This window comes from Pan paniscus, chromosome 16 (genome assembly GCF_029289425.2).
Source record: "Pan paniscus chromosome 16, NHGRI_mPanPan1-v2.0_pri, whole genome shotgun sequence".
NCBI lineage: Eukaryota > Metazoa > Chordata > Mammalia > Primates > Hominidae > Pan > Pan paniscus.
Window position 1 is genome coordinate 27,212,072 of NC_073265.2, and position 17,121 is coordinate 27,229,192.

At 36.1% G+C, this 17,121-nt stretch overlaps 1 protein-coding gene and 1 long non-coding RNA gene across 7 annotated transcripts in view; one reads left to right on the forward strand and one right to left on the reverse strand.

Annotated features, from left to right (window-relative positions):
* TMCO5A (transmembrane and coiled-coil domains 5A) overlaps positions 1–12,157 on the forward strand; it is a 62,575-nt gene extending 50,418 nt beyond the window's left edge. Inside the window, exons 13-14 of the mRNA XM_055099012.2 lie at positions 10,829–10,913; positions 11,996–12,157. Coding sequence (XP_054954987.2) covers positions 10,829–10,913; positions 11,996–12,080 — 170 coding nt within the window. The 3' untranslated portion in view covers positions 12,081–12,157. The remainder of the gene's footprint in view (positions 1–10,828; positions 10,914–11,995) is intronic.
* LOC117976009 (uncharacterized) overlaps positions 1–17,121 on the reverse strand; it is a 516,634-nt gene that overhangs the window by 425,173 nt on the left and 74,340 nt on the right. For all 6 annotated transcript variants that reach the window (XR_010109901.1, XR_010109899.1, XR_010109900.1 and 3 more), the window contains exon 4: positions 3,002–3,137. This is a non-coding gene — a long non-coding RNA (uncharacterized LOC117976009). The remainder of the gene's footprint in view (positions 1–3,001; positions 3,138–17,121) is intronic.

Sequence of the window (17,121 nt, forward strand, 5' to 3'; positions counted from 1 at the left end):
GCATATGATATATTATATATCAGATATAATATATTAACACATATGTTATATGATCTATATTTATAATTATATAAATATCTATAATATATAAATATGATATATAAATAATATATAAATATATAATATATAAATATATTGGGTTATATTATTTAACAGACATATATAATAGATATTATATTTCATATATATGTGTGTGTATATATATATATATTTATATATGATTCATGGAGACAAAGGCAAAGGATGCCTGTCAGTCATCATACTGCAGAAACTGAATCATCCCCTTGGACATGTTTATTTTTTCTATTCATAGTCCTCTCTCTTCCCATCTCTTTAATCAATCTACCTTTCCCCTCCTCATCGTAGCCTAAAATAAATTGCTGCCTAGAACCATTCAGCTCTCTCTCTTAACTTTTATTTTCTACTCAGTAAAATTAAAGTTTGGGAGCTATCTGTCCAGTAAGCTGAGTTCATTCTACCATATACATGCAAGTGTGTCAGCAGACCCAGAAAGCGCATGTCATGTGCTTGCCATGACACTCACCTTTCTCCCTTATACAGACATGATAATGTTCCATTTATGGGCACTTATGATGTGCTGGGCACTTATGATGTGCTAGGCACTTCACTTTAGTGCTTCATGTGCATCATTGTTTTACACAATCTTCTAAGGTAGATATCATTATGCGCAGTTTCAGTTCACAAATAAGCCAGGTTCACTGAGTAAACAGCACAGCCTAGGTTCTGAGTTGAAAAACAAAACAGGATATATGCCTGTATCTGGCCCCAAAGCTTGGCCTGTCTGTAAAACCTCTATTGCTTCTGACAACAGGCATTGAGCAGATGGCTGGCCAGGGAGATGTTGGGGCACAGACCAAGGTAGGGGAAAGTTCGCCTACCTGTGAAGGGAGAAACCCCAACCTTGACTACATTTATAGAAGAACTAGGCACCAGAGGGACTCTCAAATCACAGACTCATAGAATTGGCAACAAATTTAGAGATTATTTCTCAGGTACCATGAGGTACTTTCCCAAGATCACACAATTAACTAGTGACAGAGCTAGAATAAGAACCCAGTCTTGTGAGTCCTTTTTTCTTCTTTTTACTGTTTTTTGTTTTTTGTTTTTTTTGAGACAGAGTTTCACTCTTGTTGCCCAGGCTGGAGTGCAATGGCATGATCTCGGCTCACTGCAACCTCCACTTCCCAGGTTCAAGTGATTCTCCTGCCTCAGCCTCCCAAGTAGCTGGAATTACAGGTGGCTGCCACCACACCCAGCTAATATTTGTATTTTTAGTAGAGACGTAGAGACGGGGTTTCACCATGTTGGTCAGGCTGGTCTCGAACTCCTGACCTCAGGTGATCCACCCACCTCGGTCTCCCAAAGTGCTGGGATTGTCAACTACACTTATGTCTTCTGATGGCATGAGAGGATACATGTTGCTCATCTAACTCTTCTAAGTCTTACGTATTCTAAGTGTTGCCTCTGGGGAAATAAAGCTTCATATTCCTCTCCATGCTTCTGTAGAAAGTAAGCGGGGCAGGGTAGAGAAGAAAGGGTAACACTTGAAATACATGAAGCTTTTTTTAGCAAAGCACATTAATAAATCTTAAGCTGTGCAAAGTGTGAATGAGGGAGGAGGTGGTAAGTGCTAGAGCTAAAATGCTCTTCATAATAATATAAGGATTTTTTTTTATCACAACTGGGAGACAGAGAAGCAGTAGGAGAGAAAGCTGAACAATGTCATGAGACTCTGAAATCTAAGTTGGTGGAAATGGAGAAGGGACTTTCAGAGGACCAGAAAAGCTAATATTCAATGTTAGAATATTTTCTAAACAGCGCTGCAACATGAGTACATGATTACCTCAATATCCAGTAAAATCTGCCACACATAGTTGTAGATATTTGCTTGTGCAAGTTGCTTCTTGTTGACTGGTTGTTATGGTTTGAATGCATGTGTACTTTCAAACTTCAAATATTGAAACCTATCACCAAGGCAATGGAGTTACAAGGCAGGGCCTTTGGGAGGTGATTAATGTCCTTAAAAAAGAGGCTGCAGAGAACATTTGTCTTTTTTTTTTTTTTTTTTTTTTTTTTGCCTTTCCACTCTTCCACCTTGTGAGGACACAGCAACAAGCTGCCCTCTTGGAAGCAGAAAGCAGCTCTCACCAGACATCAAATCTGCCAGCACATTGATCTTGGACTACCCACCCTTCAGAACTGTGAGACATTTCTGTTGTTTATAACTCACCCTGTCTATGGTATTTTGTTATAGCAGGAGAAATGGACTAAACTACTCTTACAAGTGAATTTTGGAAGAAAGAAAGAGTCATGTCTGAACTTTAGGTCAATGCTGGATTGGAGATAAACAAATAGCCATTAGTTATAGAATGAAGTATTCCACAAATACTAGAAGAAAGTATTTGTAGAAATGTTCAGGGGAAAAAAAACCCAACAGAACAGAACATAGAATGGGGGATGGAGCAAGGCAATCTTAGAATCAAAGAGTGGGTGGCTTCTTCTGACATCTAGATTATAGAAGATTCTTCAACAGTGTTGTCTTCTTTCCTCTTCATTCTCTCAAAGGAGTCAATAAATGCTCCCTCTCACTTTCCCACCACACAAGAGGCAAACCATGTGGAAGGTTATAGAATTCCACCAGATTTTAATTGTGAGGTTGTAGGGTAGGTAGGTGTTAATTTTTCTCCTAAAATTAGAATGATTTTCCCCCGGTTGTTTTATTGGATTCCATGCTCTGCTGTAAGAATATTTTAATGCAAATGAACTAAAATTGTATAATTTTTTGCTGTCATCTTTCATCCAAAGCACATAAAATTCCTAAGTTTCACTCAAATTTCTAGCAGTACATTGTAAATTTCTTAAAGTACTGTGGATAACTATAGAAAATGTTGTACTTCACTATGCTAAGAAAATATTTTTTAAACAAAATTTTCTGTTAATTCTATTTTTAGAAAATAATCAGTTAAATTGACTTTCTCACCTCTAGACACTTCTCAGAGAACCATGAAAACAAATTCAAGGCAGAATAGTGACCTTCCTTGAGTCCCTTTAATTCATCATCTGCATCTGCATCTCCATTCTGTTGCAAGTAGATGGAGGTTTTGCCTTGGTCATTCCTGTTAATTGAAAACACTCTGTTATCTTTTCTAAAATCAAGTTATGTTCTTGAGAGTGTATTTATTTTAAAAGATTCTGAAACTCAGTTTCTCACTAATTCATATTAGCTTTTCTTTCATATCAGCTTTTTTTTTAAATTAACTTGTACTCTATTCTCTGTGGAGTTAATATCTTGGTTGGAACCTTTCCACTCAAGAAATAAATGGTCCAGTGAAGGAAGTAATGTGCCATTATCATCCTTATGCTTTGAAAATCTGTAGAATTTTGGAACTAGAAAAAAACAACTGAGAAAATTGAGTTCTAGAGAAGTTAAGTGACTTACCTTGGGTTACACAGATAACTAGTACTAGAAGGCAGAACACACAGAATCATAGAAACTTGGGTTTATAAGAGATTTTGAAGGGCAGTTAGTTCAATCTCTCAAATATATTTTTAAAGAGAGGCTTGCACATAGTGAACATTCAACAAATAGAAATTAAATGAATGTAGAAATGTACATACTGACCAGCCTAGTGATTACTCAGCTTCTGCTTAGAAGCCGTAAAGAAAAACCCCAATAAAAGTATTTTCAAATTTGAAATATAACTGAATAAAAATCTTTCTGATGGAAGCGAAAAAAGAGCCAAGGGGGGTAAGGGATAGTGTGTGTGTGTGTGTGTGTGTGTGTGTGTGTGTGTGTGTGTGTGTGTGTGTGTTTAAATCAAGCATCTTTATTGTGGTAAAAAATACATACAAAATTTTTCATCTTAATCATTTTTAAGTGTACAGTTCGGCAGCATTAAGTACATTCACACTTTTGTTAACCATCACTGCCATCCATCTCCAGAGGTCTTTTTATCTTGCAAAGCTGATACTCTGTACCCATTAAACAATAACTCCCCATTTCTCTTTCTCCCAGTCCCTGAAAAACATCAATTTACTTTCTATGAATTTGACTACTTTAGGTACCTCATATAAATGGAATTACACAGTATTGGTCTTTTCATGACTGGTTTATTTCACTTTATATGTCTTCAAGTTTCATCCATGTTGCAGCATACAAGATTCCCTTTCTTTTTAAGACTGAATAATTCATCTGTTAATGGACACTTATGTTGCTTCCACATTTTAGCTATTGTGAATAATGCTGTTATGAACATCGGGGTACAGATATCTCTTCAAGATTTTCCTTTCAATTCTGGCTGTATATCCAGAAGGAGAATTGTTGAAACACATGATAATTCTATTTTGAATTTTTTAAGGAACCACCGTACTGTTTTCCATACAGTAGCTGCCCCACTTTACATTTTGACCAATAGTGCACAAAAGTTCCAATATCTCCACACCTTCATCAACATACATTTTTTGTATTTTTGATAGTAGTCATCCTAATGTGTGTAAGGTGATATCTCACCATGTTTTTTATTTTCACTTTTCTAATAATTAGTGATGTTGAGCATCCTTTCATGTGCTTACTGACCATTTGTTTATATCGTCTTTGAAGCAATGTCTATTCAAGTCATTCGCCTATTTTTAATTAAGTTGTTATTGTTGAGTTATCTCTATATTCTGTATATTAATCCCTTATCAGACATATACTTTGCAAATATTTTCTCTCATTTTGTGGGTTGCCTTTTTACTCTGTCAATTAAGTCTTTTGAGGCCAAAAGTTTTTAATTTTTATGAAGATCAATTTGTTGTTGTTTTTGTTTTGTTGCTTAGGCCTTTGGTGCTATATCTAAAAAATTGCCAAATCTACTGTTATAAAGACTTTGTCCTGTGTCATATTTTATGTTTAGGCTTTTGATCCATTTTGAGTTAATTTTTGCATACGATGTTATGTAAAGGTCAAAATTGATTCTTTTGCAATGTGGTCATACAGTTTACCCAGGACTGTATGGTGAAAATACTAACCTTTCCCCCAGTGAATTGTCTTGGCACACTTATTAAAACTCATTTGACCATATATGTGAGGATTTATTTTTGGGCTCTCTATTCTGTTCCATTGGCCAATGTGTCTGTCTTTATGCCAGCACTACTCTGGTTTGATGACTGTGGCTTTTTAGTAAGTTTTGAAATCAGGAAGTATAAGCCTCCCATCTTCTTTTTAAATATTATTTTAGCTATTTATTGTCTCTTAAGATTCCATGTAAATTTTAGGATAAACTTTTCTATTTCTGCCCCAAAAAAAGTCATTGGGATTTTGATAGGCATTGCACTGAATTTGTATACCACTTTGGGTAACATTGACATCTTAGCAATTTTAAGTCTCCCAATCCATGAATGTAAAATGTCTTTCTATTTATTTATTCTTTAATTTATTTCAGCAATGTTTCATAATTTTCTTTGTTTCTCTTTTACTTTCTAGGTTAATACTTAAGCATTTTATAATTTTTGAAGCTATTGTAAGTGAAATTTTATTAATTTCCTCTTCAGATTGTTTATTGTTAGTGTGTAGAAATGCAAGTGATTTTTGTTTATTTTTGTTTCCTGCTACTTTGCTGAATTCATTTATTATTTTAACAATTTTATTAGGTGAAATCTTTAGAGTTTTCCATGTATAAAATCATGCCATCTGTAAACAGAGATACTTTTACTTTTTCCTTTCCAAATTAAATGCCTTTTTACTTCTTTTTCTTGCCTTATTGCTCTGGCTACAACTGCCAGTACTATGTAGAATAGAAATGGCAAACGTGGGCATCCTTTCCTTGTTTCTGATCTAAGAGGAAAAGCTTTTAGTTTTCACCATTGAGTATGATGTTTGCTGTGAGTTTTTTCATATATAGCTTTTATTATGTTGAGGTAGTTTTCTTATATTCCTAGTTTGTTGAGTGTTTTTAAAATCACATAATGGTGTTAAATTTTGTTAAAGGCCCTTTCTGCATCAATTGAGATAACTGTAATTTTGCCTTTATTCTGTTAATGTGGTGTATTACATTGATCAATTTTCACATGTTGGACCATCCTTGCATTCCAGGAATAAATTCCACTTGGTCATGGTGTATAATCTCTTTAATATGCTGTTAAATTTAGTTTGCTAGTATTTTGTTAAAGATTTTGCATCAATGTTCATAAGGGATATTGTTTTGTAGTTTTCTTTTCTTGCAGTGTTTTTGTCTGGCTTTTGTATCAGGACAATGCTGGCCTCATAGAATTAGTTAGGATGTAATTCCTCCTGTATGATATTTTTCAAAAGTTTGAGAATTGGTATTCTTCTCTAAATGTTTGGTACATTTCTCCAGTGATGCCATCAGGCCCAGGGTTTTCTTTATTGGGATTTTTTATTGCTAAGCCAGTCTTCTTACTACTTATAGGTATATTCAGGTTTTCTAATTCTTCATGCTTCAGTCTTGGTAGGTTTTGTGTTTCTAGGAATTTATAAATTTCTTCCAGGTTATTCAATGTGTTAAAATTATTCATAGTACTCTCTTATAATCCTTTTAATTTTTGTAGCATCAATAATAATCCTTTAATTTCTGATTTTAGTAATTTGAGTCTTCTTTTTCTTAGTTTATCTAGCCAAAGCTTTGTCAGTTTGTTGATAAAGAATCAACTTTTGGTTATGCTAATTTTCTCTATTATTAAATAAAAAAATTTCTGCTCTAATCTTTATTATTTGTTTCTTCCTGCTAGCTTTGGGTTCAGTGTGTTCTTTTTTTACTTTCTTAAATTATTATACATTTAAGTAGTTTATTTGAGATTTTTCTCAAATAAAAATATTTATATCTACAAATTTCCTCCTCAGCATTGTTTTTGCTGCATTCAGTAAGTTTTAGTATGTTGTGTTTTCATTTTCATTTGTCTCAAGGTGTTTTCTAATTTCCCTTGTAATTTCTGCTTGGATACATTGGTTGTTTAAGTGTGTTTCTCCACAAATTCATGAATTTTCCAATTTTCTCTCTGTTATTGATTTCTTCCTTCATCCCACTATAGTTAGGGAAGAGGATCTCTTAATACATTTGTGCTGCTATAACAGAATACCACAGACTGGGTAATCTACAAAGAACAGTTTTGGAAGGTGGGAAGTCCAATATCAAGGTGCCAGAATCTTATGAATGTCTTCTTGCTACATTCTAACATGGTGGAATAGGGAAGCACAAAAGGTGGATGAACACGGTCCTCACACAGCATAGGAGCAGAAGAAAACCCACTCCTGCATGCCATTTTTCTAAGAGCATTAATCCATTCATGAGGAGAGAGTTCTCCCAAAAGCCCCACTTCTCAACACTGCCAAGTTCCTAACACATAAATTTGGAGAACATATTCAGACCACAGCAGATACTTTATATTATATCTCTCTTTTTAAATCTATTGAGACTTAATTTCTGATCTATCATAGGTCTGTCCTGAAGAATGTTCCATATGAACCTGAGAAGAATGTTAATTCTGCTGTTGTTGAATAAAGTGTTCTGTATATGTCTGTTAGATCTAATCGGCTAATTGTGTTGTTCAAGTCTTCTGTTTTCTTATTCATCTTCTGTCTGGTTGTTCTATCCATTACTGACAGTGAGCTATTAAAGTCTTCAACCATTATTGTAAATCTACTTCTCCCTCCAATTCTGTTTTTGTTTCATATATTTTGATGGTCTGTTAGTAGGTTAGATGGTCTGTTAGATATAATAATATAAAAAATTATTATATCTTTTTCCTGTATAGAAACTTCTATTAAAATATAATGACCTTCTTTGTTCCTTGTGATTGTTTTAATCTGAAGTCAATTTTGCCAGATATTAGTATAGCCACTCCCGCTCTCTTGTGGTTACAAGTTGTATGGAATATCTTTTTCCATCATTTTACTGTTAACCTATTCATATCTCTGGATCTAAAGTGAATTGCTTGATGATAGCATATAGTTGGATCATGTGTGTGTGGGATCTTTTAAAATTTATTCTGCCAATCTCTGTCTTTTGATTGGAGAGTTTAATCTATTTATATTTAAAGCACTTACTGATAACGATAAACTGATTTTGGTCATTTTGCTATATTTTTCTATATACCTTTTATCTTTTTTCACCCTCATTTCCTGCATTACTGTCTTCTTTTGTGTTTAGTTGATTTTTATATTGAAACACTGTAATTTCCTTCTAATTTCCTTTTGTATATATTCTATAGCCATTTTTATGATTACTATGGTGATTACATTTAACATCCTCAAGTTATAATATTCTCATTTGAATTTATATCAGCCTAACTTTACTAACATACAAAACCTCTGGTCCTATACAGCTCCATCCTCACATCCTTTCAGTTATTGATCACAAATTACGTCTTTATACGTTGTGTGTCCAAAAGCATAAATAACTGTTTTATGCATCAATTTTATAAACTATTTAAAAAACAAAATGTAGAGTTACAAATCAAAGTTTCCATAATACTAGCTTTTAGAATAGTAATTTTAAAAATGTTCGTCTCTTAAATCATGTAGAAAACAAAAAGTAGAGTTACAAACCAAAGTTACAATAATACTAGCTTTTATAATTGCCCAGATATTTACCTTTGCTGAGATCTTTATTTCTCCATAGAGCTTCCAGTTACTGTCTTGAATATTCTCAAGTGCATATGGAACATTTCATTTCAACCTACAGGACTCCTTTTAGTTTTTCTTGTGGGACATGTCTAGTGGTAATGAATTCTCTCAGCTTTTATCTGGAAACATCTTCATTTCTCTCTCACTTTTGAAAAACAGTTTTAAATGTTTCTGAAGGACTTTGGCTTCTCACAGTTTGATTATAATGTGTCTCAGTGTGGGCCTCTTTGAGTTCCTACTAGGAATTTTTTGAGCTTGATAAATGTTTACATTTATGTCTTTTATCAAATTTGGAAAGTTTTCAGCTATTCTTTCTCTGAATACTCTCTGCTTCTCTTTCTCTTCTTCTAGGACTTCCGCAACACGTATGCTGGTCTGATGGTGTCCCACAGACCCCTTAGGACCTTTTCACTTTTCTTCCAATAGTCTTATCTTCAAGTTCCTCAATTGTTTCTTAGGCTTGCTCAAATCTGTTTTTGAATCCCTTCAATAAATTTTTTATATCATGCAATCTTTGACAAAGCTGACAAAAACAAGCAATGGGGAAAGGACTCCCTATTCAATAAATGGTGCTGGGATAACTGGCTAGCCATATGCAGAAGATTGAAACTGAACCCGTTGCTTACACCATGTACAAAAACCAACTTAAGATGGATTAAAGACTTAAATGTAAAACCCAAATATATAAAAAACCCTGGAAAACAATCTAGGCAATAGTATTTTGGCCATAGGAACTGGCAAAGGTTTCATGATGAAGACTCCAAAAGCAATTGCAGCAAAAGCAAAACTTGACAAATGGGATCTAATCAAACTAAAGAGTTTCTGCACATCAAAAGTAGCTATCAAGAAACAGCCTACAGAATGGGAGAAATTATTTGCAAAACTATGTATCTGACAAAGGTCTAATATCCAGCATCTATGAAGAACTTAGACAAATTTACAAGAAAAAAACAACCTCATTGAAAGGTGGGCAAAGGACATGAACGCACACTTTTTTTAAAGAAGACATACATGCGGCCAACAAGTGTATTTTTTAAAAGTTCAATATCACTGGTCATTAGAGAAATGCAAATCAAAACCACAGTAAGGTACCATCTCACACCAGTCAGAATGGTTATTATTAAAAGTCAAAAAATAACAGACGCTTGAGAGGTTGCAAAGGAACAGGAACTTATACACTGTTGGTGGGAGTGTAAATTAGTTCAACCATTGTGGAAAGCAGAGTGGTGATTCCTCAAAGAACTAAAAACAGAAATAACATTTGACCCAGAAATCCCATTACTGGGTATATACCCAAAGGAATATAAATCATTCTATCGTAAGGACACATGCACGTATACATTCACTGCAGTACTATTCACAATAGCAAAGACATGGAATCAATCTAAATGCCTATCAATGGTAGATTAGATTTTTAAGATGTGGTATACATACATTGTGGAATATTATGCAGCCATAAAAAAGAACTAGATCATGTTCTTTGAAGGAACATGGATGGAGTTAAAGGCCATCGTCCTTAGCAAATCAATGTAAGAACAGAAACCCAAATACTGCATGTTCTCACTTATAAGTGGGAACTAAATTATGAGAACACATGGACACACAAGAGGGGAACATCAGACACTGGGGACTACCTGAGAGTGGAGGATGGGAAGAGGGAGAGAAGCAGAAACAAAAAACTATTTTGTACTAGCTTTATTACCTGGGTGATAAAATAATCTGTACAACAAACCCCAATGACACGAATTTACCTATATAACAAACTTGCACAAGTACCCTGAACCTAAAATAAAAGTTTTTAAAAAATTAAAATATTTTCATTTCAGTTATATTTTTTAGCTCCAAAATTTTTTTAGTTTATATTTTTACAGTTTCTATTTATCAATATTTTCATTCTGTTCATACATTGTTGTGTTTACTTTTTCTAGATCTTTTAAGTCCTTGAGCATCTTTATGAGAGTTGCTTTAAAGTATTTGTCTAGCAAGTTCACCATCTGGATTTTCTTGGGGTTTCTGTTTTTTTTAATGGGGGCCACATTTTACCATTTTTTAATATGCTTGGTGATGTTTCTTGTTGAAAATTGAACATCTGGATTATAATGAAGTAATTCGGAAAAGAAGTTTCTCCTCCTTCCCCAGGGTTTGCTAATTTGGGGTTTGTTTTTTTATTTGTGATTGTTATAGACTGTCTGCGAGGGATAAGCCTGAGGTGTCAGCATCTTCACAGGTCTTTTGAGCCTGCATGCACAAAAGGGTCTACTGTCCCTGGGTATGCACAGTAACTCTCTGAATTTCTCTGTATATGTGGTTACTTTTGAATGTCTTAGATTTTAAATATCTGGTTCCCAAAACCAGATTACAATGAAGGGATAGGAGATTGGGGGTAGAATATCAAAAGAGTGCTGACCCTTTAAATCCTCTGAAAGTTAATTCAGCTTTGGGGGAGAGCCGTGCAGTGCTGTGGGGAGGGTGTAAGAATGGCTGCCTACCTATGTGTCTGCATCTCCAAGATCAAAAATAGCAATCATGGATCAGATCATAGATCCCCAATTTATGAAGGACAGGGCTTTGAGGCTTACCCGGCTCCCACAGTGGGTATGGATGTGTTGCCTGCCCTTGGGGTGGGGCATGGGAGATGGGTAGCTGCTACTCTGCTAAAAGCTGAACTTACCCACAGTTTGTCATCCAAACCTTCCCCTGGAAGTTGTAAGCCTTCAAAGAGATTCTAGATCAGACAGGTTTTGCCAGTGCAGTTGTTGTCTAGGTAGGAAGACAGATTCCTGGTGCTTCCTGCTCTACCATCTTCCCAGGATCCTCGACTTAATCCAGTTTTATAAAATTGGGGAACCAACCTTAACTCAAAAAAAGAATTTAAACCTCTCCTCCATCCAGTCTTTCTCTGCAGAGCAGAGGATCCACTGTTGGTGTTCCTGTGGCCCAGCTGGAAGGTGAGGGAAGTAATACAGTGACAGAGAGGGAGAAGTCTACAGTGAAAGCCTAGTGACCCCAGAGAAAAGGGCCCAAGAGGCTCCCAGGCCTCCATTAGCAGGCTTCCAGATTAAAACACTGTTCAATAAAAAGGACAATGCAAGATCCGGCTAAGAGAGTCAGGAACTAGAGGAGGAGAAGCATGACAAGATTTTCCAGTGGCTAGTAGGAAACGAGGCTCACATATTCCCTGAGCTGGAGTCTCACTGTTCTCATGGCTTTTTACCCGGTGCCCCTACCCTCAGATATGGATGTAAGGAAAGAGTTAAAAAAGATTATGCTAAAAGGATACCAAATATACTAAATATATGACTTGATAGTCATTGCAATTGGTTGCGCTTTTGATTCAACCTCTCACTCCAGCTGCTTGATAATCTCTGGGATCCTGCATCTGCACTTACTATGTCAGCTGGTCCACCCAGCTTCCTATCACACTTCAGTTCCATAAATGGCTGCCTACAGAGGAAAGCTTCACATGTGCCTAAAAACTCCCTCCAGATCGTCATCAGCCCGTATTCAACCACATGGAGGTCTTTCAATCTGAAACTCCAGAGATATTAATATCTATCGCTGTACAAGCCAGCCCAGTTCTGGGAAGGAAGGAAGGGAAGGGAATGTGTGAAGACAAGAGTGAGTGGTGGGTGGGGAGGACTGTTCTGTACATGTTCCTATCACTTTAGTAGCTCATCAAAGAGAGCAAACGTCAGCACCTCTTGATTTGGTTTTGACTCCCCCAGATTTCTACAATTTCAGATTCTTGTTTTAAGTGCCGGTAAAACCTTTTCCCTTGGGGCTAGGATACTGTGCAAAGGAAATAATAATACTGGCAGAGTGATTTGTTAGGTGTTCAATGGTGCTAAATCCTTATAAGCAAAAGCTCTCCCTACCTGCACCTATTTGTGCCCTCCCTACGCCCACATACCAGCCAATCTGGAAATGAGGAAAAACACTACAAAAGAGGAAAGGCAGACTCAGCCCCTCTCTAGGGACCTTGGTGCCAGCTACAAAGGAAAGACCACTACAGAGGTAAAAAAAAAAAATCTTTCTCCTGTCTTTGCCACCCACTCCCCCAATCATGCTCTTAAGACTTAAAGCCACAAGTCAACAGAGCTTCTCCACATTGTTCTTTTTCCCTTTTCATTCAGATTCCAAAATAATCAGAGAAACCCCACCTTACTTTCTCACTCCACAGGAGATGAACCATGCAGTTTGGTAAAATTCTTTTGCATCCTGCAATCAGATTTTTATTTCTCCTCTTTTCCTCTGATGTAGCTTGCATTTCTTGGACAATAATGGTTAGAAAGTTGCCTCAGTAACAGGCCTTGGCATTTCTCACAAAGTCCAAATTGGTAACTTCCACCGAAGAGCCCAGTGGCTAATCCCAAATGTGCTTTCTAATTTATGCTCTGTCTGATCCAAAACTGCTCTGTGAATTTCCCACTGTCATGTTCCTGCAGTTCAGTCAGTCATTTTGTAGAAGCACATGATCCTCAGGATCCCAGCACTATATGGCACGGCTGCAAAAATTATTTTTATCTCTGGCTGCTCTATGAGGACTCAGAAAAGATATAAGAAATAGATGAGAAGATAACAAAATTGCGTTTCCAGAGGTATATTAGAGTGGACTGTTATGCAATCCCCTCCAAAAAAAAAAAACAAACAAACAAAACCTGTATTCACTTTATCCACACGATGGTGCTAGCCTCAAAAAAATCGCCCTTCTCAGTCTTGCAAGAAGAATGAAAACAGTTCCACTTCCCTCTCATTAATGGCAAAGCTGTATACTGTAGCCAAGGCATCACTTACCTAGGGGGACGTTAATTCTGCAAATAAGCACCTAAAATAGATGGGTTCATCCTAATCCCCTTCCCCACCCCACTTCCCAGGGAGATAAAAAAGAACAAAATCACTGTTCTTTTCAACTCACTGATTCAATCATTTTAGCAACCCTGGGGCGTAAGGGTGATTCATGCTGGGCTTTTGGATGTGTGCAATCTTGGCACAGACCCTCACTACGCCTTAGAGGGAGCTGAGTGACTTGGGAGTATGTGGGGGAGCACTAGTCAACCAGCAGTCTAAGGCTTCTCATTGGGTTCTAATAAGTGCTGCTGGGAATGAAAGAAGATGGGAGCACCAGACATTTCACCAGGGTCACTGAATGAAAGAAGTGGATTCAACGTGGGCGCCTTCCAGGCTAATGGGCAAAGAAAACTAGAAAGTCTGTTTTGGGCTTCTCAACTCAAAAATATGCTGTCTACCTGTCTAATGACCAAGTTTCACCAGCTGCCTCTTCTTTTTATGGAATTTAGATCTTTCACTTAAATGTTTTAAAAGCTCAGGGTAATCTTGTTAAGCATGCTAAATAGTGCTTAGGTAACATTAAGATGCCAAATGGAACCAATTACCAGGTGTATAAACAAATAATTTTTAAAAGCAGGAAACCTGTCAAAACCAAAAAGCACTCTCAACTTTAGAAAGGGAGAACCAACTGAAGCTCTTTAATGGCTCTAAGTAAGCCCTTACCTGAAGCTGATACTAATAACAATGATAACCATGAGCAGTGATATGGGTCCAAAATGTCTTCAGACTTGGCCCTGGACACTGGCAGCTTGATGACGCCTGTGATTTGGGAACTAGCAGAAGGCACCACTTACCATTACACCCAAACATCCCCCTGTGGCCTGCCATGTACTTTTGGCCCTTTTACATGTTTAAACCCTCCAACTTTAGCCCAGCTGCGAAGAATATTATTTCTATAACTTCTATCTTAAAATATACATTCTAACTGAGAAGGAAGAAACGACTGAAGGAAAAAATTCTCATTAGGATGAATGAGTTCATTAGATTGGCTCATTTATCCTTAGAATAACAAGGAGGTGGCACGTGAGGAGATGGCATGTAGGATAACTAAATGTCAACAAAGAACAAACAGTTTGACAGTCATAAGTTCTGGGAGAAAACCGACCTGGGAGATGGCAACAATGAGTTTGAAAGGATTTTTCTATTTATCACAGATCAGACATAAAAATGATGATTCACAATTTCAAAAGATTTTACAGATACACTCACTTCAGCTCACACCGTGTTTTTTGTTTTAATGTGTAGTTGTTGCAAATATTTTAAACGACATTTTAAAATGCAAATATTTTTAAATGACATTTTAAATTCTGAAAATGACATTTAAAGCCCAGATTTAGGGCTTCTCTTTAAAAAGTAAAAAGGTTTTTTCCCATAAGTTCAATTGTTTTAATTTTTAACTCCCAAAATAAGTGAAAATGTGGTTTGTCTTTCCCTCTTTGGCTTATTTCACTTAATGTCCTTCAGTTCCACCCATGTTGTTGCAAATGACAGGATCTTGTTCTTTTTTTATGGCTGAATAGTACTCCATAGTATGTATGTATCACATTTTCTTTATCAGTTTGTCTGTGAATGGACACTTAGGCTGCTTCCAAATCTTGGCTATTGTGAATAGTGTTGCAATAAATATAAGAGTGCAGATATTTCTTCAGTACACTCATTCCTTTTCTTGTGGGTATATGCCTAGCAATGGGATTACTGGGTCATATGGTATTTCTATTTTTAGCATTTTGAGAAACTTCCAAACTGTTCTCCATAGTGGATGTACTAATACACATTCACACCAACAGTGTACCATGGTTCTTTTTTCTCCATATAATCGCCAGCATTTGTTATTGTCTGTCATTTGAATAACTGGGGTGAGATTATATTTCATCGTAATTTTGATTTGCAGTTCTCTGATGATCAATTATGTTGAGTGCCTTTTCATATGCCTGTTTGCCATTTGTATGTCTTCTTTTGAGAAATGTTTATTCATATATTTTGCCCATTTTTAATCAGATTGTTAAAATTTTTTCCTATAGAGTTGTTTGAGCTCCTTATATATTCCACCCATTAATCGCTTGTCAGATGAGTAGCTTACAAATGTTTTCCCCCATTCCGTGGGTTGTGTCTTCACTTTGTTGAATTTTTCCTTTGCTCTGTAGAAGCTTTTTAACTTGATGTGGTCCCATTTGTCCACTTTTGCTTTAGTTGTATGTGCTTGTGGGATATTACTCAAGAAATTTTTGCCCAGACAAATGTCCTGGAGAGTTCCCTAATGTTTTCTTTTAGTAGTTTCATAGTTCGAGGTTTTAGATTTAGGACTTTAATCCATTTTGATTTGATTTTTATATATAGCAAGAGATAGGGATCTAGTTTTATTCTTCTGAACATGGATATCCAGTTTTCCCAGCACCGTTTATGAAAAGACTGTCTTTTCCCCCCTGTGTGTTCTTGGCACCTTTGTCAAAAATGAGTTCACTATAGAGGTATGGATATATTTCTAGGGTCTCTATTTGATTCCATTGCTCTGTGTGTCTGTTTTTATGCCAGTATCATATAGTTTGGTTACTATAGCTCTGTAGTATAATTTGAAGTCAAGTAATGAAATTCCTCCAGTTTTCTTCTTTTTGCCCAGGATGGCTTTGACTGTTCTGAGTCTTTTGTGGTTCCATATAAATTTTAGGATTTTTTTTATTTCTGTGGTGAATGTCATTGGTATTTTGATAGAGATTGCATTGAATCCGTAGATTGCTTTAGGTAGTATGGACATTTTAACAATATCGATTCTTCCAATCCATGACATGGAATAACTTTCCATTTTGTTGTGTCCTCTTCAATTTATTTAATCAGTGTTTTATAGTTTTCTTTTTTCTTTTTCTTTTTCTTTTTTTTTGTTTTTTGTTTTTTGTTTTTTGTTTTTTTGTTTTTTGAGATGGAGTTTCGCTCTTGTTGCCCAGGCTGGAGTTCAATGGCATAATCTCAGCTCACCGCAACCTCCACCTCCCAGGTTCAAGCGATTCTCCTGTCTCAGGCTCCCTAGTAGCTGGAATTACAGGCATGCACCACCATGCCCAGCTAATTTTGTATTTTTAGTAGAGATGGAGTTTCTCTGTGTTGGTCAGGCTGGTCTTGACCTCCCGACCTCAGGTGATCTGCCTGCCTCAGCCTCCCAAAGTGCGGGGATTACAGGCGTGAGCCATCACACCTGGCCCAATCAGTGTTGTATAGTTTTAATTATCAAGATCTTTCTCTTCTTTGGTTAAGTTTATATCTAGGTATTTTATTTTATTTGTAGCTATTGTAAATGGAATTGCTTTATCGATTTCCTTTTCAGATTGTTCACTGTTGGCATATAGAAATGCTACTGATTCTTGTATGTTGATTTTGTAGTCTGTACCTTTAGTGAATTTGTTTTAGTTCTAACAGATCTTTTGGCAGATTTTTTAGGTTTTTCCAAATATATATGAGATTACATTATCCACAAACAAGCAGAATTTGACTTCTTCCTTTTGAATTTGCAGGCCCTTTATTTCCTTCTCTTGTCTGATTGCTCTAACTAGGATTTCTAGTACTATGTTGAATAACAATAGTGAAAGTGACATCCTTGTCATGTTCCAGATCTTAGAGGAAAGATTTTGGTTTTTCCT